This window comes from Microtus oregoni, unplaced genomic scaffold, assembly GCF_018167655.1.
Source record: "Microtus oregoni isolate MIOR12 unplaced genomic scaffold, Mior012 000009F_ref0000495, whole genome shotgun sequence".
Classification (NCBI taxonomy): domain Eukaryota; kingdom Metazoa; phylum Chordata; class Mammalia; order Rodentia; family Cricetidae; genus Microtus; species Microtus oregoni.
Genome location: NW_024543068.1, coordinates 24913571 through 24940413, shown reverse-complemented (window position 1 = coordinate 24940413; position 26843 = coordinate 24913571). Strand labels below are relative to the sequence as shown.

Here is a 26843-nt window from a genome sequence, read left to right as displayed (position 1 = left end):
TTACCTATTAACTTCCTCAGATGCAAAGAGAGAAACTATAATGACTTAACCTAGAAATTGGTAAGGGAGCTTTTTCTTTGATTGTCCATTGCCTTTACAGTTAGCCCTCACATCCCACACAGGTTAGTAGCCATGGATGAAACATGGCTGCACAAAAGAGATTCACTCCCTTCCATCTGGCACAGAATTCTTCTATGCTGAAAACAAAATACACTTTAACCCTAAGAGGATTCTCTCTATGTGCAGCTCAAAGAACAGCGGGAACGGGAACGTAAGATGAGAAAGGCCAAGGAGAACAGTGAAGAAAGCGGAGAGTTTGATGACCTGGTCTCAGCTTTACGCTCGGGAGAAGTGTTTGACAAAGACCTTTCCAAACTCAAACGGAACCGCAAACGCATTTCCAACCAGGTGACGGACGGTAGCCGGGAGCGACCAATCACAAAACTGAATTTTTAATTTTCTTGCATCCTTTTCTAGAAAACTGCAGTAGCAGCCTTTGGCGTGACTAGAACTTTACACTGCCTTGCAATCCAGACAGTGGCAATTTCTTCTCTCACCTGTGAGTGAAGTGTGAATGTGTGTGTGTGTAAATGTATGTGTATATATGTGAAAATGTATATAGAAGTCTGCGTGTTGTCCAGGGACCTCTGTGTATGCTTTAAAAGTTTATGTTAATGTGTGTGCTCAGAAACTCTCTGTGTATACATTCATATTGAGTGGGACTCATTTTCTTTGCCTGAACACCAGTGTCTGTTCAGAAGCACAATACTCTCTCCTGAAACAGATAACAGACATTCCTTAACATTAAAAAAGAAAAAAAGAAAAAAAAGAAACAGAAGAAAAGAAGAAGAAAACAGGAAGTTAAAAAAAGAAAAGGCTTGTCTTGTGAAGTATTTTGGTTTCCAAGGTTGGTGTAGTGAGACGGTTTTCACTGGTAGAAATGGAGTTGGAAATACAGATTTGGATGAGTTTGGTGGCTGCTGGTGCGGCCCCTGCTGCCTGCATCAATGACTAACGTGGAAGAACAGCCTTGCGTCCCGATGCTGCTGCCGGGATACAGTCCACAGATGTCTGTCGAGAACATCTTGCACACATTCATATCGTGTAGAGTGTCAATCACAATTTTTCTGTATGTTTAAACATAAACGCCAGGTTTCTCTAGTTTCATCCATTTTCCTGCCAAGGGCTCTTGATTTCTTTCTCTTCCTTCCTTCCTTCTTTCCTTCCTTCCTTCCTTCCTTCCTTTCTTTTTTTGAAAACACGCTTTCTCAATAATGCCACCGGCATCCTGGTTAGAGACCAGAATTGCCAGAACCTTCTTGTTGATCTACCAATACAGATATGTAAATCTAGAAGATGAAATTTCCCACCTAAGACTGTGGAAGAACTCCCTGCAGGTTCTTTATGAAGGCATACGGGGTGCTTTGTGGGGTGTCTTCTGTCTCCTGTGTAGGCCATGCTGCATGTCTTGGGATAAAGGACACTTACAGTGGACACAAAATGTTAACAGTATCTACAGGGATGCTCAGATCTATTTATCTCAAAGAATATTTGAAGCGATTGCTGTTACGTGTTGTCATTTTAAATTGTGTGTCACTGATGCTACCTGTACAACTTCGGTCCAAAAAAAATAAAGCTCTCAGGGAGAAATGAAACAATGAGCATTAGAAAATAAAATATAGATGCTTACCACTCACCTGCCAACTCTTAGTATCCTTAAATTATATGATATGTAAAGAGGACTGTTACTAGTTTTTTCTTTTGCTTTATTTATTTGTACTCTAGTGTGGGGAGGGACTGGTGTTTTCTCTGTGTTTTCCACCTATCCTTTTGTGGTTGGGTTTCCTGTGGAGAGAGTAGTTTTTCCTATTGCACTAGAATATTATTTACTCCCTAAATTGAGTTTTTCAGTCAAGTATCAAATATTTATTAAGCACTTACTATGTACCAGGCATAGTAGAGCTGTAGTGCTAAGCAAGACAGAGTCTCTGCCCATCCAGGAGTTCACATTTTTACGGGGTTTTCAGGGACGCTAGAATACCAATGTGCATAGTATAGAAGGATCGTACTATTTAAAATAATCCGCATGAACTACGATGCTCAGTGCGGATGGCGAGGATCTGCACTGCGTAAAAGCTGTGAAACAGTGCCCTAAGAATTGTCACGAGCCATGGCTCTTTCCTTTTCCTTTTCCTTCATTGCAAATGTAACGACTTTCTACCCATTCTGTGGAAGTGATTGGCTCTTCAGTAAAGCAGTCACAGGTACAAAGCAGAGCTACCTCCCAGCCCCGAGCCACGCAGTCTGCAAACACTGCACGGCCTGGTGCTGCTGAGGGAGACTTGGCTCGGCCACCTGGGAGGAGTGGGATGGAATGGTGGCTTTCTCTGTCCCTGATTAAGTAAGTGCCTCTGTGTAGATTCTTTTCTCTTCGTAGCAGGAAAAGTTTGGCTCCGCTCAGTTTTGGAACTGTGGGAAGAGACTCACCACAGAGAGCAAGTTTGTGTAGCGTGTCCCCTTGCCCTGTTTAAAGTCCTCCTCACTTGGGTGTGGCCATCCTGGTAGGCCTTCTTTGCCATTCTCAATTTTGGTTTTCCTAAAAACTGTGTGCAGTTAATTCCATGTGCCATTGTTACAAACAAACAAAATCTACTTTTTAGACTGGTGCTGGTGTAAGTAGCCACTTTTCTCTCTTGAGTGTGTATTTTAAAGATTTTTTTAATAATGCCAAAAAGCAAAAGCATTATAATTTTTAAACTTAATTAAATGTCTCGTATCTTATTAGCTTAGTAGTTGGAACCACCTAGTCTTTAGGTGCAAGACTGTTGTTACAGAACCGAGAAAAAAAGATGTCATGTGTGTTATGAGACTGTACATTTTTTAAAACAGCAATATGCAATAAAGACGACTTCATTGGGTGTACACATGTGTTTTCTATGAATTATTAAAATAGCATCATCAAACTTCTTAGAGCATTCCACCATTGAATTTAAATGTTGCAAATCAGTGAATCAGAACTATAATGTATTTTTAAAGGTGTTCGTGCCAGACCTAAAGGAATGTAATTTCCTGTTGTCGCTGCGTTTCGTGTGTCCAGACTATGTTGCTGCCTCTGTTTATTGTGGCACACCTACGCTTCTGAGTTAGGTGTGCTGGAATGCCAGCCTGCAGGATCTACCCCTTCCCGTCGGGAAGCGGTCCTGGTGTGTATCAGTACGAGAAACACCACCAGGGTAGCAGAAGGCAGGTTTTAGTAACATCCTGGAATGCAGAGGCTCCCTTCTAGTCTCCTTTCACCTCAATCCAGTTTGAAGGCAAGCAACTCTCAAGCCCTCCGAACCCTGACCTTTCTGATCTTTGGAATAGATTTAGTGTTCTGATAACTGCATCAGTTTTGTTTGCTGTTAAGTTACCGGACAACTGCATATACCCAAACCTGTTCTCTGCAGCCGGTGTTGAGACAGGAGAGACATCTGCATGTCAGACAGCCTATCTTGCAAAGCGAGCACACCCTTGCCTCCTATCTCTGTGATAGGAGCCTTGCTTGCCCTCCATGTATGGATGGGGACATGGCAAACTGTGAAGGCCTTAGATCATTATAGTCAGTTTGGCCTTACTTACCCAACTGAGGCAGTAGCTGGAGAAATGATCACTTCTGGCTCTGTGTAGAACTTGACACCTTTTCTACAGCCTGATGTGGGTTCATATGCAGTAAATTGGGTGTCATGTGTGTTCACATGTTGTGTGAACAAGCTTGTTTATACTTATATGTGCATACACATGGAGTCCTGAAGTTGACACTGGTGTATTAATTCCCACCTCATTGGGGCAGTTCAGTCTCTTGTTGAACTCAGAGCGTGCCAGTTCCAGCTCCCTGGTTCTGACTAGTCTAACTTGCTATTTGTTCCGGGAATCCCTTATTTCTGCCTCCTGAGTGCTGGGATTGTAGACCATCACGGCACCTGCCCTGTGCTGGGGGATCTTAACTCCAGTCCCCGTTTTCCAGGTAGAGCCATCTTTCCAGAAAGATTGGCACATTGGTTTGATCATAGTCATTCCAAATGACAGGTTCTGGAAGGGACAACTTTAGGGAGTTTCTGTTGGGTGGAGAACACAGCAAACTCTGAAAGCTGGGCAGCTCCTAGACAGGTAGCTGAATAAACACAAACTTTGGGGTGTTTGGGATAAGGGAGGCAGGACTCTAAGTTCGGCTCATTAACTCTGGCGTTTACACTATGTTACATCTCTGTGTGCTCCTTCCTAATAATATGAGTTTCACTTAAGGTTAAAATTTTGTTGAGAGGGTAAGACAGATAGCTCAGTGGTTAAGAGTACTTATTGCAGAAGAACCAGTAATTCTGCATCTGGGTATCTAATCTAGAAAATAAACATTCACAAAAAGAAATACTGATGATATGCACATTGGGGCTTGAGAGATTCCGCAGTGGTTGGAACACTTGGTCTTGCAGAAGATCTGGGTTCAATAACCAGCATCCAATAGTGACTTAGCCATCAGTAACACCAGTTTTCCAGAGGCTCCAACACCCACTTCTGGCCTCTTCAGGTACCATGCACACATGTGGTATGCAGCCAGAGACTTGCAGGCAAAATTTACCCATACACATAAAATGTTTTTGAAATAAATCTGGACAGTGAAGAAAATGTCTGGCCTGCCCTTTGATCTCTTCCCTGGCATGGCTTTACCACTGTGTTTTTTATCAACTGTTTCCATGGTATCAAACAAACATGCGCACAGGACTGGCAGACAAAGGTTGCTTTCTCTGTTGTTGATTTTGTTCTGAGAAGGTCTCACGGTGTCACCTACTCTTACATAGATGAGTTCAGGTCTCAGATTCAGTTGTCCTGTCCTAATCATCCTGCCTCAGCCTCAACCTAACAGTGAGATCTGTATTTCTGTCAAACTTTGATGGGTTTTGGGTTTTCAGAAGAAATAAATGGTTCCTAAAGGGAGAGGGTTGTTCATATTACTTGTTAAAATTTCTTCTCAGGGGGTGCCATAAGCAACATCTACCCCTTCTACTAAAGTCCAAAGGATAAACTGGGGTACCATCCTGGTAACATTCACACTGGAAAATCTATGGGTGCATTGGGCTTCCTTACAGAGCATGGGTGAGGGATTGCTTACAGAGGTGTGCTTACACCTCTCCTAAAAGACTGCACCTGGAAAGCCTTTACCCAGCAGAGATGAGGGCTTCCTCTTGTTTCCATTGATGAAGCCCCTTCCTAGTCTCCCCCAGCCTATATACTCTAGTGCCCCATCAACCCTGCCACCTGCAGTTAAGGCTGTGTTGTATAAGCAAGTAGTGGGGAGCCGCTGGATGCCCAGGGGAGCTTCTTGTGACCCCCCCCTCCACCCCTCGTGGGTGTAAACAGTCAACCAGCCCAGCTGGAATGATTCTTTGGGGCTCAGCTGAACGCCAAGATGGCAGCTGCTTGGCTCAGAGGACAGTCACACTCAGTACTTGTGTTAATTAGTTCTCTCTACCTCCCTGCCTCTGCTTCTTTCTCTAGAGGAGGAAGGGAAGTGGGCCAGTCTATAATACTAATTTTCAGTGCTACTCCCCAGCTCTTTTATACTGATTAGGGTCATGTTGGACCTTTTTGTGCCAAAAAAAAAAAAATCAGCAATCCCTTGTGATAGGGAGCATTTATTTTAATGTCCTCACTCCAGCCTCCAGGGTAGAGAAACTTTCTAATTCTGATCGACTTGGGCTAGTCAGTGCCCTCTAGGATCAGAGGGAGTGCCCAGAGAGGATGCGGGACAAGGTTTCCAAAAAATACATGAAGGGAAGGGGGTATTTTTAGATGGAAAGCCATTTTCTGCAGGACACCAAGTTAATAATACACATAAGTCAGCCATTTCCCTATGTACCAGCAATAAACACAGAGTTTGAAAATCAAATAAAACCCCATTCATCTAAGCATCTCTCAAAATGAAATACAGCCTATAGGCACGGATCTAACAAAATATCTGAGATCTAGAGGAGGGAAATGAAACCCATGGAAGAAACTGGAAAACCAAAAGCTAAGATATTTCATGTTTGCAGCTAGGAAAACTCAGGATTATCAATGCTTCCCAGCCTAAGTGATAGATTTAATGACATCTTAACAGAAATCCAATAATTTACTCTGTGCTTGTCGACTAGCTGTATCTAAAGTCTATTGAGCATGCCCAATATTGACATTTTTCTATAATGTCATTTACCAACTCTGTGATCAAAAACTGTGCAGTCTTGTTAGGAGAAAAAATAGTAATGTTTTCAGTAAATGTGTGATTTTTTTTGTGTGTTAAACCACATTCATTAGCCCTCATGTGCCAGAGACCAGAGACCCCGAAATAGCCAACGCAGTATTGAAGGAGAGCAAAACCAGAACCTGGAAGATGTCTGCGAGTAGGAAGCCCAGACATGGAGCCACTTAAATATAGTCAGCTGATCTCTGGACAGCGAGAGCAGAGGACACATAATGCAGTGACCATGCACAGACAAGGAACAGACCAAGGTGCATCCTAAAGAAAAAAGATCAAATGAGCAATGCAAACCAGAACCAAGAAAAACCTGGAGATGAGATGGAAGGAAGTCTGGCTCGAGTTTAGCAGTCTGTGAAAGAAAGAAGTGATAACCCGAACTTTGTAAAGGTTTCTGGATTGGATATCCAGCCAAGTCAGTGGTGGGGCTCTCACTAAGCATGCAGCAGGCCATGAGTCTGAGGCCCCAGCACCTCAAAAAAAGAAAGGGCAGGAAGGAAAAGGGAAGTGAGGAAAACAAAATTCTGTTCTCTGAAAACAGTCAAGAGGATGAAAATACAAGCCATAGACTAGTAGGAAGTCTTTTCGAGTGACACCAGATTAAGGAATACTACCCAAGATGTGCAAAGAACCTTTAAAACTCAACAATCACAAACACCTGCTTTTAAAAGTGAACCAAAGACCTAGACACCTCTCAAAAGGAAAGCCGATGAGAAGATGCTCCACACTGGTGTCAAGAGGAAAATGAATGCAGATTAAAACAGTGAGATACCACTACACACTCACCAGAGCAGCCAAGCTCCAGGAGAAAGCACCAAATGCTGGCTAGGATGCAGAGCAACCGGAGCTCTCATTTACCGATGAGGAAGGGCTGAATGGCGCGGATTCATTGGAGAGCAGATGGGACTGAGATGATTTGTGCTGTCAGACTTGAATGGGCTGAGAATGTATGCCTATGCAAGAACCTACACGCAGATCCTTAGAGCAGCTCAGAAGTCACCAGTATGGCTTTTAGTAAGTGAATGATTACAGGAGCAGATAATGAGGGATTGTCCGGTGCCAATATATATATTTGAATCAATCAAGCCATGAGAAGACGGTTGGTGGCATGGTACTAAGCAAATGAAGCCCATGACAAAAGGCCATATACTGTGTGGTGACATTTATGTAACTTCATGAAAAGACAAAGCTAAAAGCAATTTTAAAAAAAAAATCAATGGTTACCACATGGAGGGTAGAGCAAGATTTTAGGGTGTGAAATACCCCCCCAAGTGATAGTACAGATGTGGATACATTGTGTTAAATTATTCTCAATGCCATGAAATACGCAACCCCAAGAGAGGACACCAATTTAATCTTAGTTTTTGATGTAGGTAATGATTCATCAATGCGGGCTCATCGGTCCTTCTTGGGTGGGCTGCTGAGGTGGAGCAAGGTGTGCTTGAGCAGAGGCAGAGAGTGTACTGGAATTCTGCTTCGAGCCTGAAAGTCCTCTAAAACACAAAGTGGATGTTACAAAAATAAACCCCTGTGTGCATGGCAAAGAAAAGTGCACGCCATGTTCAGACTCTACATACCCAACCACCCACAGCATCCCAGCTAAACTAACTTGGGAGATTTTTAAGCCCTTGACTTTTTCAGCTTATCTAAAAGTGCAAAGCCAGAGTCAGGAGTATGGCTCGGCAAATAAAGGTGCTTGCTGCCAAGCCTGATGATTTCCATCCCTGGATCCCCCTTGTTGGAAGGAGAGGACCGACTCTAACAAGTTGACCCCTTTACCTCTGTGTATGCCCACTGTGTGTGTGTGTGTGTGTGTGTGTGTGTGTGTGTGTGTGTAAGGGAGAGAAAGAGAGAGAGATAGGGAGGGAGGGAGGGAGGGAGGGAGGGAGGGAGGGAGGGAGGGACAGACAGAGAATGAGGGGGAGAGAGAATAGATTAATACACAAATGCAAAGCACAGTGAAGTCGCCTTTCATCCGACCTCAGCTGACACTTGCACAGCTAATTTTTCAAGTTGTTGTCCCAATCTCTAAAACCTGATTCCCCCATTGCTGAACTCTTTAGAAGCCAAAAGAAAGAAAAGAGTGGCTTCAGGTGTACCAGGCACTCTCGGGCAGCTCAATGCACAGACCTTTACAACCTACAGCGTAAGGTGGACTTTGCAAGTCAGTATCAGAAGACCCTTCCCTCCCTCCCTCCCTTCTTTTCTCCCTCCCTTCTCAGGCTCATTAGTGACTGTCCATCAGAAAGCCTCATTATTATTATCATTGTTTTGTGGAAAACAATCCTCACCTGCTGCCTTGAACGTGAGCTTTGTGATTCTGAGAAGTGGGGCTGCTCTGTGACCTGGCATGTGCATGGTGGGCTCGTAGGAAAATAAAGACATTGATTGGCCTTTCTGTCCGTAGACTGTGGCAGAGACCCTTACTATCTGGACCTACCTATGCTTGCTAAGGATGGTCCACTAAAGACTGTCTCACCCCCCACTTCCCTTCTGCCTTTCCCATCCCTTTGCACCAATATCTCAGCACCACAGGGCACCCAAGAGCTGAGTTCTAGAGTTTTCTCTGCTGCTGTCAGACATGAGCAGTGAAGCTATCTTGTTCCTCAAGCACCTCTGCCTTCCATCCTGGAAGCAGAAAAGAACAGTCCTGGAGGTTCCTGCAGGATGCTGCCACCCCTCCTCTGAGGCCCCTCTGGTGCTGGGAAGTCCGGAGCAGTTAACTTTCTAACTGGAATTATACAAACCGTTCTGATTGTGCTGTTTATCAGCCACTGCCAAGAAACCTGGCTTCTTGCCCCGCGTTTGTGAAGGGAAGGGTGGAAGGGCAGTTGCTGAGACCATGGGATGTTTCAGCACTGATGAGGTGTATTGCAGGGTTCCTGTCATTAGACCACAGTCGTGACACTGATCCTTTGGGGCCCATCTAGACTTTGCCAAAAGCCCAAACATGTATCCCATCACAAAATCCATTCAGATCATTTGCATGGCTTTTCCGCATGGAAGTCACTGTGGTGATCTAGGAATGAAGTGGGTGGAGGTGTGGGAGGTGGCAGACTGATTGAATGGACAGATCCTCTGCGTGGCCTTGCATTTTAACAGGGCCAGGTAAAAACGGGCTCTAGTGAAAAGGTCAGAAAGAAAAAAATACCAAGTCCGTTTTAGGTTGCTCATATAGTCACTGGAGCATGGTCAAACTCCCAGTGGCCAGGCGTCCCTTAAAGAAAACTAAGTCCTTCCCCACTCCCACCCCATTTAGACGTCATCAACCATGAAGAGCTACAGCTCAATGTCCTTGTCATAATTTTTAAGAGTTCTCTTCAATGGCTTCTTGTCTAGACTATTTCTTTTGGGGGTGGGGTGGGGGGAATTGGTTGTCATAGAAGCCTTCTATGTCTCTCATCTGCAACTGTGAGTCTGCAGTCTTGGATACCACTGCAGAAGAAACTTCCTTGCCCTTTACAGTCCAGGTTAGCACAGGCTGAGGACATCAACATGGCCCTTGATGGCAGCACAGCCAACAGACACCAGCATGGCTTCAGGTGGAAGCACAGACCACAGACATCAACATGGCCTCCAGCAGAAGCATAGAGCACAGCACCCAGCTGGCCTTTGGTAGCAGCACAGACCATGGACATGCGCAAGGACCTCGGGCATCAACACAGCTTGGGATGGCAGCATAGACCACAGTTATCAACACATCGTCTGGATGCGGCACAGATCATGGGTACCAACATGGCCTCAGGGGCAGCACAGACCATGGGGGGGTTGGGTTGGCTTTCTAGGAGTCCCAGTCCAGAGAAAGAACCATTCTCCATCTTGGACATCCAGTTGTTGCTCAGAGCCAGGGTGATGAAGCAGCTGGGCAGCGTTTGGGGGGCAGAGGCTGCACCAGCTCCCCGCTAGGCAATGACATACTTCCCTGTCCACGGATGCCTTCTCCCACACCTCTCTACTGCCACATCTCTACTGTAAACAGGGAGAATGAATGCCCAACTCAAAAGAGGCAAGAGAAATACCCCACCGTCCATTTGGGTAAGCCTGCAGGAACCCGGGGTAACACTGAAGGTAGGAAGCAAATCTGTTAAATTCCTGGCCAACATGGGAGGAGCCGCTCAGTCCTGACAGAACCTCTCAGGTCAGTGATGTCTTGACAGACAGCTGTCTGAGGGGCAAACGGACAGACTGACCTCTTTCTCTGAAAGACTTCTTGGGTTGTTGGACTTGGGACTAGGTATTCATTCCTTCTTAGTCAAGCCAGACTGATCCTACCCTCTAACTGGCAGAGATTTATTACAAAATCTATAGGCCATCATATCCTTTGCAGAGGTCACCTGCAACCCAAATATGAGTCAAACAGAGGCTAGAGGAAGCAGAGATTCTCATCCCTCCCATTCTTCTTGGTACATTTCCTTGCTCCCAGCTCTAAAACTGGACATTCAGGACTACCAGTGCCCACAGGTGATGGGGAACCTTTTCAGCCAATGGCCTTTGAGAGGCTAGACCAGGTTGGGCATAGCTTTGGGCACCAAAAGATATATGCCTGCCACTCTCTCTCCTCTCTCTCACCTGGATGCTAGGTTTGATTCCTATTCCAGGTTCATACAGAGGCCTGTGATCTGTGAGTTCCCTCTAAATAAAAAAAAAATCCCTTTATTATACTCAGTTCTGAGCTGGTGTGAATCTAGAGATCTCAGGGAGGTCAAAAATAGGGCAGAAACCACCACCCTATCGTTCCTGTGGTAGTTTAAATGTAAATGACCCCCATAAGTTCATGGGGAATGACACTGTTAAGAGGTGTGGCTTTGTTGGAGGAAGTGTGTCACTTGGGGTGCAGGCTTTGAGGTCTCCTATGCTCAAGATATGTCCAGTGTCTCAGATCACTTCCTGTTGCCTGCGCGATCCGATGTCGCTCCTTTTCCACTCTCAGTTCTTTCTCTAGGACCATGGCTGGCTGTGTGCTGCCATGTCCTGCCATGATGATATGGACTAAGACAATGAAACTGTAAACCAGCCCAATGTAATGTCTTCCTTTAAAGAGTTGCTGTCATGGCATCTCTTCACAGCAATAGAAACTAAAACAGTTCCCGAACCCCTATGTCCTCCCAAATCTCCTGCCACCAGAAAAACAAATAAGAACTTTAAAAAAAAAATCTGGACTTAAAAGATGCTTTCTTTTACCTCCTGTTGGCACCTATAAGCCAGCCCATTGTTGCCTTTGAGTGAACTGATGCTGAAGGAGCCTTAACAGGACAATTGACCTAGACTAGGTTGCCACAAGAGTTCAAAAGCTGTACCATACTCTTTGATGAGGCTCTAAGTGCTGACCTCCTGAATTTTCAGCAGAGTTATCCAGAGCGTGTCCTGTTGTCACATGTAGATGACCTCCTCATAGCTTCAAAAACAGAGAAGGCATGTAAGAAGGCCACTGAGGACCTGCTAGAGACATTACAGGCCTTTGGGTACTGAGTCTCAGCCAAAAAGACCCTATGTACATCCTGCGTCACTTACTTTGGATACAACTTGGGAAGAGGCAAACAAACACCATCCCAGAACCCAACACATAGGCCACAACCCCTGCCAAACCAGAACCAGGTCTTTACCTAATCCATCAAAGACCTAGCCTAGAGTTCCAAGAAAGCCTTTAAATGTATTAACCTTGCTTTTCTGCTTCTGTAGTTCTGCTTCTTGCTAACTGAAGTGTGATCAGCAGGATGGGGGTTTTGTGCATGGAAGATAGAGGGCTGTAAGACTCGGGGCAGCATGACTTGGGCAAGTTCCCTGAGCAGCAGCTGGCCAGCCACACAGTCTTTCCTGCCGACTCTAAGAGCGTCTGTGTAGAGGTCTCTGGTAGACATACCTCATAAAAGTACATGTATCAACTTTATAAGTGCATCTTAACACTTTATCAGAATACACCATCATTTGGTCAGTAGATGTCAGGATGGGAGTCCTCTTCCTTCCCTCCAGAAAGGAACCTAAAATAGATCCTGCATCCAGTTGTCATCGTTCCTCGGTCTTTTATGATCTGTAGTATTGCTGGCTTTTATGGTGCTGATGTTTTTGAACAATAGTTCTCTGGTGCATAGAATAATTACCCCCCCACACACACACACATACACACTTACAACTTCAACCATCTGTGTTCAACTCTGAAGGCCACATGACAAAGAACATGGGACAAACATGTTACCTTCCCTTACAGAGGAACATCACAGATGCGATTAAGGATCTTCACATAGGAAAATGAACTGTCTGGGTTACCAAGGCAGACCAGGCACAGCTCATGGCGAAGATCTCCTAAGAAGGGAGGAGCATCAGAGAGAGATTGCACAAGCGCAGGAACAGAGGGCAGACTCCGGGGACTGTCACCTGCAAAGATGGAGACAGAATAATGAGCCCCTCCTCCCTTCTTCTGTGATGTGCTTTCCTTGGTTTGTGTTTGTCTGGTAGTTATTTTTATTAGATTGAGCTTTTTTTCTTTTGTTTTATTTTTAGTTCTCAGTGTCAGGATGTCCTAACCAGAGGCACGTGGGGTTAACTTGTCCTCGTGGTGGGGTAATTTTGACCACTCAGTCCAAGCCCTATATAATTATGGAGTTTTCTTTTGGTTTTTCACTACAATTAATCAGTGGTCTACTCCTCATGTGGAATTCCCCATAGGCTTAGCATCATCAGATGATGCTTGTCTGAGCCAGGCTTCCCTGTGGTTGCAAATGTTGATTATTCAGCTCCAAGCTCCCTGCTTACCTGGGATCCATTCATAGCAAGGCCCCTCCCACTTCCTCCATCAACTCACCTGTCATCCATTTTTACACCAGTTTATAATTTATTATCTAATTACTTTATAACCAAACTGTTCCATATTTAGTAAGGACAACCCTTCACCCACCCCATCCCCCAGCTTGCATGTGTGTTCTTGTAATATGGTCCCGTTAATTTTTTTCCCCTAAGTTTCTAGAATGGCAACTTTCCAAGTTTACCCATCCTTCTGCAGCTATGGAGCCCATATCTTCCTCAAGGAACTCTGAGCCCTTTTAATAGGAGATGGCAATATGAACCACTATTATCTTTGCTTCTGATCATTTGCACAGAGAGAAAACTGCATGTGTGTGCATACATATAGCACATGTGCACACAAATGTGCACATGCATGTACCCAAGAACCAAACAAGGATATCAAATTCTGCATTAGAAGTGATATAAGCAGGTCAGGGAAAGACAGGTAACTGTAAGGAATACTTAGAGAAAGGATAGATAGGTCAATATGCTGTGAAGGGAAAAAGATGAACAAATAGCAGAAAAAGTAAATCCCAATACACATAATTATCCTTGAAGGGAAGTCTGAAAAGTGTTAACGAAAGATACCATGCTGAGACAAGGTGTCCGTTAGTTTCCCATTCTGGCCCCACTCAGTCCTCACACCTGCACCGGCCTAAGCAGCACCAGCTGGTCATCTCAGGATTCTGTCAGTCATAAGTCTGAAGCAGATCTCCCTGGAGTAAAAGGAAGGTGTCAGCAGGGGGTTCTATTCTGGAGACTCTGAGAGCAGATTTGTTTCCTGGCCTCTACCAGCTTTAGAAGGCCGTCTTTATTCCTTGACCCGTAACACCTTTTCTTCCTCATTCCCAAAGCCACCATGGCACACTGAGCCTTTCTTATGCTATGGTCATAAGGTTCTTCCCTCTCCGCCACATCCAAGGCTAGAGCATATTCTCTGTTTTAAAGACTCACGCCTTCCGCTTCAGTCCAGGAGACAACGTGGAAATCTCTCGACTCAGCCATGATCTTAGTCATGTCTGCAAAGTCCCTTTCTGCACGGGAAAGGGCAGATTTACATGTTCCAAGGGTTCAGGGAAAACGCCTCCATGATACCATTAATTCTTTCTACCAAGAACTCCAAGACCAAATCAAACTACACATTTCAAAGACTCTTTGAGTTAGAGATAAAATTAATACAGATCAGAGCATCAAGACATGTATTTTGATGGAACATCTTAGCTTTAAATGGAAACAAAAAATAGTCAGTAACCCCTACTATTGTGTTTTTGGTACCCAAACTATCCCACATAACAACATGTATGGCCACAGCTATCCTCTCGTCTCGCATAGCCTGCTCAGCCTCCAGGCAGAGGTTGCTCCATCACTTACACATTTACTGAGGCTTAGCGCTGACAATCTGGCTGCAAGTGTGAGCGAATTGAGAAGAGAGGGAGGCTGCTGTTTTGTCAAGGGCTCTCACAGCAAGCAGGCCCTGTTTCATGAGAGCAGACGCCTAAGGCTTCACAATGAATGCCACATCATCCAGCCCCCACTCCCTAGAAGCTCAAGTCTCACCAAGTCCTTATGCTCCAGTGGTCACTCCGGGCCACAGAGCCTCCTTGCTGCCTCTTGACTGTGTAAACCTCAGAGCTTTTTCTGGGTCACTCCCTCAGGGCATAGTCTCCACACCCAGTTAGCTCTGAGTTTTCCCTTTGTTCCCTTTCTGGGTCCCCTCCAGGAAGTCTCTCTCATCCTGGTCTATCCTTTCCTGGTCACCCCATTTCATGACCCTCTATCCTCACAAGCCAGTATTCCACACCTCCCTCTATCCCACTAGACTTCCTAAGATACTATTACAATTTATTTGTGTATTTTGTATATTATCTGTCCCTTTTCTTTCCATATGAGAGCAGGAGGGTTTATAAATTTTGTCCTAAAGTCAGTATTTGGAAAAAAGTATCCAGTAAGTGTGGGTTTGTGGGATTGATGGATGCATGAGTAGCAACTACACTCATGTATGCTTACGTTCGAGCTGGAACACGGCTGTGTTTCTGGAATGGCAGGGATAGCAGGATTGGTTAGCAATCTTCCAAGCTCCTCCTTGACTCTCACAGTTATGGGACGTTTGTGTTAGAGGAGCCCCAGAGAGAAGGAATGGAAAGTGACAGAGAAAAGGATGCTGTGGACGGAGGGTCCAGAGGTGGGGGAGGGGAGGGTGTTGGAAGGCATTTTGTTGATGCTGTGACCTAAAGCAACTTGAAGTGCCCTGCCAACCTACTTTCCGGCCTTCTGAATACCAGTTGTGGTGGTTTGAAAGAAAATGGCCCCCAAAGGGAGTGGCAGTATGAGGAGGTGCCGCTGTTGGATTGGCATAGTCTTGGTGAAGTGTGTCACAGCAAAGGCAGGCTTGGAGGCCTCATATGCTCAAGTCACACCTAGTGAATCCAGCCACTTCCTGTTGCCAACCTATCAAGATGTAGGACTCTCAACTCCAGCACCATGTCTGCCTACATGCCACCGTATCATACCATGATGATAATGGACTAAACCTCAGAAAATGTAAGCCACCCAGTTAAATGTTTTTCCTTTATAAGAGTTGCTGTCATCATGGTGTCTCTTTGCAGCCAAAGAAACTCTAATGAAGGCACCAATAGAGCCTCAAATGCCGGTGACTCTGTATCCCTCTACCCAAACATGAGAGAAAACACACCCCTTTTAAAGCAGCTGTTCTCTCTCTTTCCTGGTTTCCTTGGAGGTTAAGTGAGATGAAAGTGAAGGCAATTTTCATTCTTCGTAAAGCATAAGTAACAAGATCCTCTTGTTTCTATGTCTAAGTTGGAAAATAGAGTTCAAGAATTTTTTCTAACTTAAATGTTTATACTAGTAAAGTTTTGAAATCGTGTATGCACACGAAGTTTTAAATCATGTGCGTGTATACGTGGGTGTGTATATACTCCAAACTCATGTATTTGTGTATACAGTCCAGGCCTCCAGATTCCTACAGCCAACATCCTACTTAATGTCTCTCTTTGTAAGCAGGAGATATTTCAGACTCAGTGCTGCTGCAAGGATCTGTCCTTTGTGGTGTGCTCCAGTGATAGACTCCATCACCTTCCCTTATCACATGACACATACCCTCTCAGGCAACCACTCGCCCTGACTCTGCCTTCAGAATTGTACTGTTCTTATAGTAGCCTTCCTGTCACCCTGGCTGAAGTTTCAGCATTTTCTGACTGCCTTCCTTCCTAACTGGCTGCTTTCTCAGTCTTCTTCCCCTGCATCAACACCATCTCCTCCATCATCTCCATCACCACCATCACCTCCATCACCACCATCACCTCCACCCCCACCTCCACTACCACCTCCACCATCTCCACCACCATCACCCCCACCACCATCTCTACTACCACCCCCACCTCCACCACCTCCACCACCACAACCTCTTCTTCCTCCTCTACCACCACCAATTTCTCCACCATCACCACTTCTACCAACTACCCCTGAGATCTATTCTCAACATAACAGTCAGCATGACATTTTCAGAATATATGTAAACTTTACTGGGCATTGTGGTGTGCACCTGTATTTCCCAACACTCAAAAGGTAGAGGCAGGAGAATTTCAGTTTGTGACACATTTCAAAGCAAACCTGGTCTACATTACAAGTTCAAGGCCAGGACTACATAGCAAGAGTCTGTCGAACAAACAAAGAAACAAAACAAAAACACCCCAGAAAATAAAAGTTCATATGGTTCTATTTAAACATTTAAATTCTCTAGAGGCTCCCAGGTCACTGGAAGTAATTTCTATAATTCCCACAACAGCCTCCTTGACATTTGTGATGCATCTGAAGGCTGGCCCATCACTCTTTAACTCAGCCTCACCACTCTCTCTCCTCCTCCTCCTTTGGTTTAACACAGCAGCTTCTTCTTCTCTTCTTCCTTGAATGTGCCACACACTGACCCATATCAGAGTCTTCACACTTCTGCTTCCTATGAAAATCTCTATGCCCTCATGGGCCCTTTCCATCCCTCTGCTCCAGATCTTTGTTCCAACTGCGTAGCCTTATCAATAACGACTTCCCTTCCCACCACCCCATTCATAGTTACAGCACACAGCCATCCAAGAAACCACGCTCAGTCGCTGCTCCATTGTTTTTTGCATAATACTTATCATCATGCATTTTCACACAGTATTTTCATTAAGTCTCCTGATCCTACATTGCCCATTAGGATATAAGGTACACAATTTTAAAAATGATTTGTTTTGTCCTCTGAGTGTTCATTCTCATCATTTGGAACAAGATGTAGCATACTACAGGACTCTTGATAAATGCTTAAGCCTTTAATCCTAGCACTCAGAAGGCTGAGGCAGGAGGATTTCTGAGTTCAAAGCCAGCCTGGTCTACAGAGGGAGTTTTAGGACAGCCAGGGATACATAGAGAAACCCTTCTTCAACCCCAACCTCTGCGTCCCCCCCCCCCCAAAATATACTCAAGCACATTCACTTTGGTGACTTAGGACAGTGTTTGACCTTGACCATGGTCCAAACACATTGTGCAGTGTCTGGAAGATACTCTGGGCCTTGCAAAGAAAGCAGTTGCTGCTAGGCAACTCTGAATCTCTCACTAATGTACCCCCTGCCCCCAGGCACACTGATGTAATTATAATTTTGTCTTTAAAAACACTGTGCCCCCTGAACTTGGGCACCAAAAGACTTTCCAGAGGTGTGAGCCCTGTCTTGGTCTGGCCATTAAATAGAGGACTCAGAATCTTTAATTGAGTTAATTGGCATGGTTGTCAGTAATTATATCACATGGACTATTTTAAAATAACAAGTGTAAAACGAGCCTGTGAGAAGGCTCCACTACCCAAAGAACACAGCCAAAGGCAAAGGCGTAGTTATCAACCCTTTGATTCTTACAAAGAAAACTGAGTCACAAGGACTTTTTTTAAAAAAAATATTTATTTATTCATTATGTATACAATATTCTGTCTGTGTGTATGTCTGCAGACCAGAAGAGGGCAGCAGACCTCATTACAGATGGTTGTGAGCCACCATGTGGTTGCCGGGAATTGAACTCATGTGATGGAGGAAGGTCATTGGCTAATAAAGGAACTGCCCTGGCCCATTTTATTGGTTAGAGGATAGGTGGGAGGAGTAAACAGAACAGAACGCTGGGAGGAAGAGGAAGTGAGCTCAGAGTCTCGACAGCTCTCCTCCCGGGCGCAGATGCCTGAGAGAGACGCCATGCCCCGCTCCCGGGATGAAGCTCAGACCCAGGATGGACTAGGCTAGAATCTCCCCGGTAAGCGCACCTTGGGGTGCTACACACAGATGATTAGAAATGGGCTAAATTAATATGTGAGAATTAGCCTAAAAGAGAATGGGCCAAGCAGTGATTAAAAGAATACAGTGTCCGTGTAATTATTTCGGGGCATAAGCTAGCCAGGCAGGCGGCTGGGGTGTTGGGGACGCAGCCCCGCTGCCGCTCCTATTACTACACTCATGACCTTTGGAAGAGCAGGCAATGCTCTTAACCACTGAGTAAAAGGGAACTAACAGTTTAACTCAAAAATTAGAACACAGGGGCTGGGGAGATGGCTCAGTGATTAAGAACACTTGCTGCTTCCTCACAGGTCTAAGGTTTGGTTCCCAGCTACCCTTAACTCCGGGGCATCTGATGCCATCTTCCAAACTCAGGGGCATCAGGTACATGTGTGGTGTGCATACATACACACCAGCAAAGCATATATATGAAACAGAAGAATACAGCTAAGCAAAAACAATTTAATTAGTAAACAACAAAATAGAAGGAGGAGAAACAAATGCAAGTAATCTAAAGGAATTTCTTACAACTCGATTAATTTGAGGGCGGAGCCTTTCCCTCTCCATATGGCCTTCTGGTAGGATCATTGTCAAAAGTCCTTTGACCCTCAGTTAGAGCTGAGTGTATTCTAACAAAGCTGCATGTTGCTCTACACTAGATGCTCAGCCAGTGCCTTCTGCTGCTTGATGTCTTTTCCCTTTAGATGTGTTATTGAGCATCTTTACTGTGATGTGTGAGGCCGGTTCAGTTTTGTCTAGAGCCCTTTATATCTCTCTGTGTGTACTGTGCACACACTCACTCACTCACTCACTCACTCATCCAAGTAGGTGCATGTGGCCACCAACGATCAATCATGGTCAATCATGTCAGGTGTCTTCCACAGTCACTTCTTCATCTTAATTTTCTTCAGTCTCACTGAACCCAAGGATTGCCATTTCAGCTAGACAAACAAGGCCTCTGGATCTCCCTAGCTCTTGTAATCCCAGGCACTGGGATTACACCCCTGAGTTTTGTTTTTGTAAGTTTTGTTTCTGTAAGGACTGGGCATTTGAATTTAGGTCTCCATGTATACATAGCAAATACTATATCCATTGAGCCATCTCCGTGGTCTAGCCCATCATCTTTTAACTAGAGGAGACTTCAGTCATTATGATAGACATTCTCACTTAAATTCTTGATTTGAGGAAGAACCTAGTTCATGCCCACTGACTTGCTAATCAGGGTAACTAAGAATCAGAGTCTTAATTTCCCTGTTACACATGACGCTGCAGTAGTCCAAGCTGGACCCGAGAGATCTAGGGCATTCCTTCCATCACTTTGGTTTGGTTAAAGTATCTTTCATTGCGACAACTCCAGGAGCTCCTGGTAGTCCTCCTTCCTCAGCTTCCCTAGTCTGGGATTATAGGCATGAGCCACCACTACCGCCAGACCCTCTGTGTCTTTAGGATGCTCCCAAGGAGGTTTCTGTACTTCCCTGGAGGTACTGGCATCCTAGTGTGCATGAAGGACCGGGCTGCGAGGGTCTGGCCTGCCGAGAAGTAGCAGCTCCGTCCACAGACTTGGAGAAGCAGAGTGGAAGCAGGCGGGGTCGCTGTTTGTGCTCCGGCTACTGCACCACTTCCTAAACTAACTTCTTATCAGCCCGACACCATTGCCAAATCTCAATTTGGAAGAGGAAAATACTCCAAAATTTTATATAGCATTTCCTAGAGTGATAAACACAGGATTTCCTGCATCCGAAATGATGCCAACAAATGGTATGTTTCTCCAAAGCTGGTCCAGGGACAGATTTCAGGCCCGTGCCTTAGGCGAAGAGACGCTCGCCGATGGAAATCTGCAGCCAAGCAAGGGTTTACTCCCAGCTCCTCAGCTCTGCCAAGGAGACTGTGAGTTTTCCTTCCACATTGCTCTCCCCTGGAGCTGGTCGTAGCTCTGTGTTTACATCTTCTTATCCCACTCTGAGAACACAGCCTCTAAGTTTGGAAGTTGCTCCTCTGTTCTGAGAACTCAAGCAGGCACCCAACCAAGTGAGGGATAAAAACAAAGATGTGGGATGGGCTCCTTTAGCTCCTTGATTTCAGGACGACTAGGAAGGGAGGCGTCTGGAAAGTTGACTCTGAGCTTCTCGAGGCTTCTGGTAGGAAAGAGTAAACTTTCAACTCGACAGGAAGGAACTGTGCTCTGCCAACAGCGGGCCAGGAATCCCCCCTTCGCAGACATAACTCTGCTCACACCAGGATGATCTAGAAGTCAAAACAGAAACAGTTCCGGCCCCACTTCCCATTCCTAATAACGTGCTGGTGATATACTAGGTGAGCAAAGCCGTCCCCGCCCCGCCCCCCTACTTCAGTCACCCTTTGTTCTAAAATCCTCTGCGGTGACTTGCTTCCCAGAGCATGTGGCTTCTTAATTCCCAGTCGACATCCTTGGCCCGAAACCTATTTACACCTTAGTCATCACAGTCATTGACCAGGGTCATAGTGACCACCCCAGTTTGGCACAGAACCAAAGCCAGACAGGGTGTAATCAAAATTGGACGGAAATGAGTCTTTTGTGTCGTGGTATGGACAAGAAAACGGCAAAGTAAAAGCCTGTCTCCGTCTTCAGAGTGAGCACCAGGAGGCTCTTCCTCCAGCATAGTCTCAGGTGCAGCCAGAGGCAAAAGAAAGCTGAGCACCTTGCATTATAACTGTATCTTTTCAGTCAGGGGATATAGATCCACCGGGCGGGTAAACGCTGGTCATTTACTTCGTTGGTCACTTGGATTCTATTTAGAGTCCAGGGAAATGTATCTCTTTGACACATTGCCAAGCTTTACTGAATTTATGAAAAAGAATTCATTAAAACATAACCCTATAAATCCCTACAATTGGCACTTGAGAGGAAATTCCCTTTAGAATAATAACATTAGCTCCTATTTATGAAGACCAGGCATCGTTATAAGCATTTCTTATATAAAAATCTATTAAGAACCCAAGGAGATGTTTTTGCTTATACACGCGAGCAAATGAAGGCCTGAAAAAAGAAGACATTTAATAATTGTCACACAGAATCCAACGAAGAACTGATGAAAAACTCCATGCTTTTAACAAACACTTAATGAGAAAACAAAACACACACCTACACACAGCACGCATGCACACTCTGCCATTTTTCCAGCATTTTTGTTTTCTGTGTTGACATTGTGTAACAAAGCTAAAAAGGAGAAGAGAGGCTACAGCGAGTTCTCTGGGACAAAAGCCACCCTGTGCTTTGTACATGATAATGCTCTAGCAAGGGACAGGACATCCATGGGACAGTCACAGACTCTGGGTCAGAGGGTCTGCAAAGGTCCTCGTGTCCACAGACAGCTTTAGCTTCTGGGTGTCCGTCTCTGCTTCTCCTGTGAGCTATCTAGATGTCCTGCAGATCGAGGGTAGACACGTGATGCCGCTGGCTGGTAGCGGTGGGGAACACCAGGGCCAGCCCGGAAGGCATTATCTGACTTCTTTCGTTGTTGCCACATAAACGCCAAGAGCTTCCCAGTTCTGGTTTTATTTCTGAAACACAGTCTTCAGCTCTCCCAGCAGCTCTGAAAACCAAAATGAAACCGGGTTCTTTCCTGGAAAGAGCCTAGCTGATGGAGACGTCTAACCTGAGGCTCTGTGGGAAGAAATCAGACACGTGAAGCGCTCAGCCTTCACTTCTCATTAAGCACAAAGGGCTCGGTTTAAGCCAAGGATTTTTCTAATTAAGGAAAAATTTGAAGTGTCACTAACCCAGTTAAAATCCTTGTGTCTCAAACTGGGATTGGCCAACCCAGTTCCTAAACCTTTAATTCTTGTCTTCTTCATTTTGCAAAGGAGAAGGCAATTCTTAAATCCCTTTCATTGTGTGACAATTTGTGTTCTGTCAAGGGGAAGTACTGGAAATCAATGTCACTTCAGTTCACCTCCTGTTGACATGCTCTTCTTTCTTCTTTTTTTAAAGAAGTAATTTTGTTTTATTCACTGCTATCTCCCAGTACCTAAAATATTTAAATGTTTGATGATCAAATAAACATGCCAAATGGCTGAACGAGAAATGGCTGATGAGCTGAGGTCTAGCAAGAAAAGGCATGTAAAAGACCAAGTGGGATCATATGACAAGAACAGAGCCGCTGTGAACAGCAACATCACGGCCACATGACTTCTCTTATGAATAGAACTCGAGGCTAGAGGCCACAGCTTGGTAATCAGTTGGTTTCAGACATGTCTTTGGCATGTACAAAGAAAACAAATAACCTTTATGCTCCAAATGCCTTTATGCTCACTTTTATAAGGTCGTGAATGGTCATCACATTTAAATATTTATGATGATTCTGAAAAAGTTTGCAGGAGAAAATATATAAAAAATAAAATGTACAAAGTTCTTTATTAAAATAGTACTTTAATCGATTAGAAGTAGAGCCAGAGGCTGGATCCCGACATTATGGGCTTTTGAGGCAATCACACGGCCACACTGCAGTCGTCCCCAGAGGAAGAGATGGTAAAGACTTGGATGCAGTCAAGAAGCCATCCTCCAGGTCGGCTCCAAGACCAAGATGGCCGGGAGAATCACCACTTTTCTCAAGAATGCCTGGGCGAAGGAGCCGGTGCTGGTGGTGTCCTTCTCAGTCTGGGGCCTCGCTATAATTATGCCCATAATCAGCCCCTACACCAAGTATGCTTCCATGATCAACCAGGCAACACCCTACAACTACCCAGTCCCTGTACGAGATAATGGGAACATGCCCGATGTGCCCAGCCACCCCCAGGACCCTCAGGGCCCAAGCCTGGAGTGGCTGAAGAACCTGTGAATACTCCTGCTGATGAAAGAGGCTCCTTCTCTATTGCCCCCCAAATAAAAAAAAAAACCAAAAAAAAAAAAGAAGCCATCCTCCAGCTACAACTTCTACCTGGGGCTTAGAAAGTAGGAATGCCCACAACATGGCTCTTCGTTCTATTTGCCTTTCTTGGCCTTGGCTGTTTTTTTTTTTCTTTACTTTTTTTTTTTTTCACATGTTGAGGGATTTTACTTTTCCTCTTCTCTCTCTGGGCTTCCTTGACCATCTTTTTTCTTTCCCTTTTATCAACGTCGGGTCAGCATTGTGTTTTTTTGCACTGGGCATTATCTCCCTGTTCTTCGGAGTCTGTGTCAGAGCACTGGGAACTTTTAGCATCTTCTGAATCCAAACAAGTCTTTTCCTTAACTTCACTTTCTAGGAGTGCAGGGACCTTCTGGACTCCTGACAAATCTTTTTTCAATCCCGTGTCAGTCTGCTATAGAATATTATCTTGTTGAGTATTCAAAGCCGTGTCTTCTTCCTTCATCCTCATCATTATACCCACATCTCTCTCATACTTTTTCACTTCATTCAAGGTTCTGGGGATATATGCTTGCTTGAACACCTCTTCATCCACATGATCTTGGCTAGTCTTTTCTTCCTGGTCCTTTGAGATGCTGTTTCCATGGCCTTTTCAAGATAAGCATCCATGTTCCCAAGGATGATGAAAGGATCTGTGACAAACTCAAAGAGCTCCGGAGCAGTCGTCACAGCGACAGCATATATATTTGAAAAAGAAACCATTGACATTCGCACAGTCTTTTCTCCAATGCGTGTGGGTGATGATGCTCCACAGACTGAGGAACATCAGTGATGTACACATCTCCACCACGGTACAGCATGTTAAGTTCACTGAGATCCGCATGGACAAGTCTAGCGTCCTGATACATTTTCCTCATGTACTGAATGACCTGCAGGTACAACTTCTGTGCCTCCGATTCTGACAAATGGACGTTTTTCAAAAGTGGTGCAGGCGTGTCATCTTTGCCAATGAAGCCCATGAGAAGAACATGACTTCTTAGCTTGATTGGTTTTGGACACGGTATGTTTGCTGTTGTTAGCCTGGATAAATTCCTCATTTCCTTCTCTGCCCACATCTTCACCATTTTTCTAGGGTTTCCTTCACAATAGCCACGATGAAAGCTAAATTCTTCAGTTACATGGCTATTCACTTCAATGGTCTTTTCTAAATAAAGCATGTGTATGTTTACACACACACACACACACACACACACACACACACACCCCAATCATGTATTTTCCTTATCTCTTCTGGGCCAAGATTCAACTTTACATTCTCGGGGCACATATTAGGACCTTGAACTTGTGGAATCTGAAAAACATTCATTAAGTACTTAATGATACACCAGTCATGCTAAGTGATGGGAGTTTAAAAATATATCTGCTCTAATCCTCGTTTTTGAAGCCCTCAGTCTTTGGAGGGAGAATCAAGCGGTTTTAAGGGCTGTGCTGGATGAGACAGCTTTAGGAGTGCGGAGGTGGGAAATGAGTAATTTTGCCTGAGGGAACTGGGGAAGCCTTGAAGACAAGGTGAGCTTGAGACGATGTGTGGGAGGTTACTAGATGAAGAGGGAAATTCTGGCTCAAAGGAATGATACACTCTAAAATCCAGGGGCGGCAACCAAAGCATGGAATCATGGGCTTTGCTGGGGAGAAACTCAGTCGGTCTCTTGTGTCTCCTTGGATAACAAGCAAGGCGGGGCAAACTCCTCTGCTGGGCACACAGAGGCCGGGGTTGTGGGTTCTAGTTTCCTAAGACTCTCTGAGCATCTCTGAAACAAGAGGACTATCCCTACAAACCAGAACCTCCCACCCTGTTCCTGTGTGTTCATAGAACAAGTGGGGAACCTAGGTGAGAGCTAATACCCCCACATCTCCTTTGTCCAGGCCCAGCTTTCCTCTCTGGAGAGCTGAGTGGACACCGGAGAGGGAAAGGGAAAAAGGAGTTTAAGCTAATTCCTCACACCAGCTTGGAGAAGGTTTATTGTCATCTTTACACACAGAGGTCATTCTGCCCAAGCCATACCCTGATGGTGCCCTTACACCTTTCTGTGTGGCCTCTCTAGTATCTGTGTATTTTGGCTGATAATTGCTGGCCTTTCTATTTATCGACTGCTCCTTGTGTTATTCACTTACAGCGTTTCTGTGGCCCAGCGTTCTGTCAGGTCCCAGTTGGTCTGTAGCATGTAGCAGCCATTAACACCACAGATGCTTTTTACGGTCTTCATCCTACAGCCTAGCTCAGCGCTCTTTGGTGAGTTTAAAACTGTTAGCTTCAGACACATATATCTGGGAGAGGGGAGGTGGGAATGCTTGCTTGTGTCAAAGATCTTTCAAAATTAATACAAATAAATAAAAGTCCCCTATTAAACAAATGATAAAATACTCATTTTTGCCTTTTCAAGATTCAGAAGAGTGAAGAACTATTGGGAAGAAAGCATTTTCTGATTGATCTAAACCATACCAATGTTTACTCTTTCATAAAAGCAAACTTGTGGGGGCAGAGGGAAGAGTGGAGCCCCCCCCCCCGTTGCTTTCTTATTGCCCATTTTAAGATGACCAAAGACTGTTATCCAAATACTGAACTTCCGCTTCCAGACAGAATTTTTAGCATCCTCTGTAACCACTGGCTAGGGGATCTCCCTGTTCCGTAATAATCTGCTCTGCCCTTTTGACAGCCTTAGCTTCCTGGAGCTCCATTCACATCCCATAGAACTCATTTCTTTCACAGCCTGCAGTTCAGTGGCTTTGAGCATGCTCACCGACCGTGGCTCTCCAGCGGCACAGTCACCCAGTGCTTGGTTCTCGGGAAGCTCATTTACTAGACAGAGCATCTATCACCACAGTCCATATTAGAATATTCAGGATCCCAAACGAAAACCCTGAAATGTTAGCCGCCACTCTCTATTCGCACCAATAGCCCTCCTCTCAGGCCCCAGGCAACTGCTGACCTGCCTTCTGTGGCTATAGTTTCGCCTCTTCTGGCTGTGTCATGTAAGTAGCTGTGGGCATTTGACTGACTTCTTTCACTCCACAGAGTGTTTTCACAGCTGATCCGTGCTGCAGTACATAGCAGTACATCAGTTCTTTTTATTACTGAGTAGTACTCCATCATACGGTTATATCACTTCTGTTAATCCATTCTTAGTGGACCTTTGGGCTCTTTCCACATTCTCAACTTTCTGTTTAGTGCTGGGTAAGCTTTTCTCTGTGTGTTTTCATGGGTTTCACATGGGGCAGAACTTCTTGGTTCATTCCATTTGACTGGATGTTTAACATTAGATAATGGTGGCCCCAGATTCCATAATTGATTGCTTATTGTTCCTCCATGGACTCAAAGAAAAAGGCAACATTACCACTTAATTCTTTTTCACAATGCAAGACCTGAGTTACTGCCCTGGTGATAAACACTGATGTATGTGTTGTGTAGTGTTTCCTCTGAGATAAAAAGTTCTCATCTTGGAGGGAAGCTGGTTAAGACTTAGGATATTCCAAACTGGGGTGGGGGGCAGGGGTGGGAGAGACACACATTGTATCCTGCAAGGAAGCTCCTTAAAACTCAGGCGGGACACAACTCAGTAGCTGCAGGAAGTCCCTGAAACTGATTATCTCTTCCCTCCC

General features: G+C 44.9%; 2 protein-coding genes and 1 pseudogene across 4 annotated transcripts in view; 2 read left to right on the top strand and 1 right to left on the bottom strand.

The window, feature by feature from the left end:
• Positions 1 to 2922, top strand: part of Daam1 (dishevelled associated activator of morphogenesis 1) — a 157313-nt gene extending 154391 nt beyond the window's left edge. For all 3 annotated transcript variants that reach the window (XM_041658153.1, XM_041658151.1, XM_041658152.1), the window contains one exon: positions 247 to 2922. In XM_041658153.1, coding sequence (XP_041514087.1) covers positions 247 to 456 — 210 coding nt within the window. In that variant the 3' untranslated portion in view covers positions 457 to 2922. The remainder of the gene's footprint in view (positions 1 to 246) is intronic.
• A 19985-nt stretch (positions 2923 to 22907) lies between these two features.
• On the top strand, positions 22908 to 23220 carry LOC121452542 (NADH dehydrogenase [ubiquinone] 1 alpha subcomplex subunit 3). Its single transcript, XM_041658743.1, has one exon. It carries the CDS (start codon positions 22920 to 22922, stop codon positions 23172 to 23174), a length of 255 nt encoding a protein of 84 aa, XP_041514677.1. The 5' UTR covers positions 22908 to 22919; the 3' UTR covers positions 23175 to 23220.
• Positions 23221 to 23317: 97 nt separating this feature from the next.
• On the bottom strand, positions 23318 to 24400 carry LOC121452498 (annotated as a pseudogene).
• Positions 24401 to 26843: the final 2443 nt, after the last annotated feature.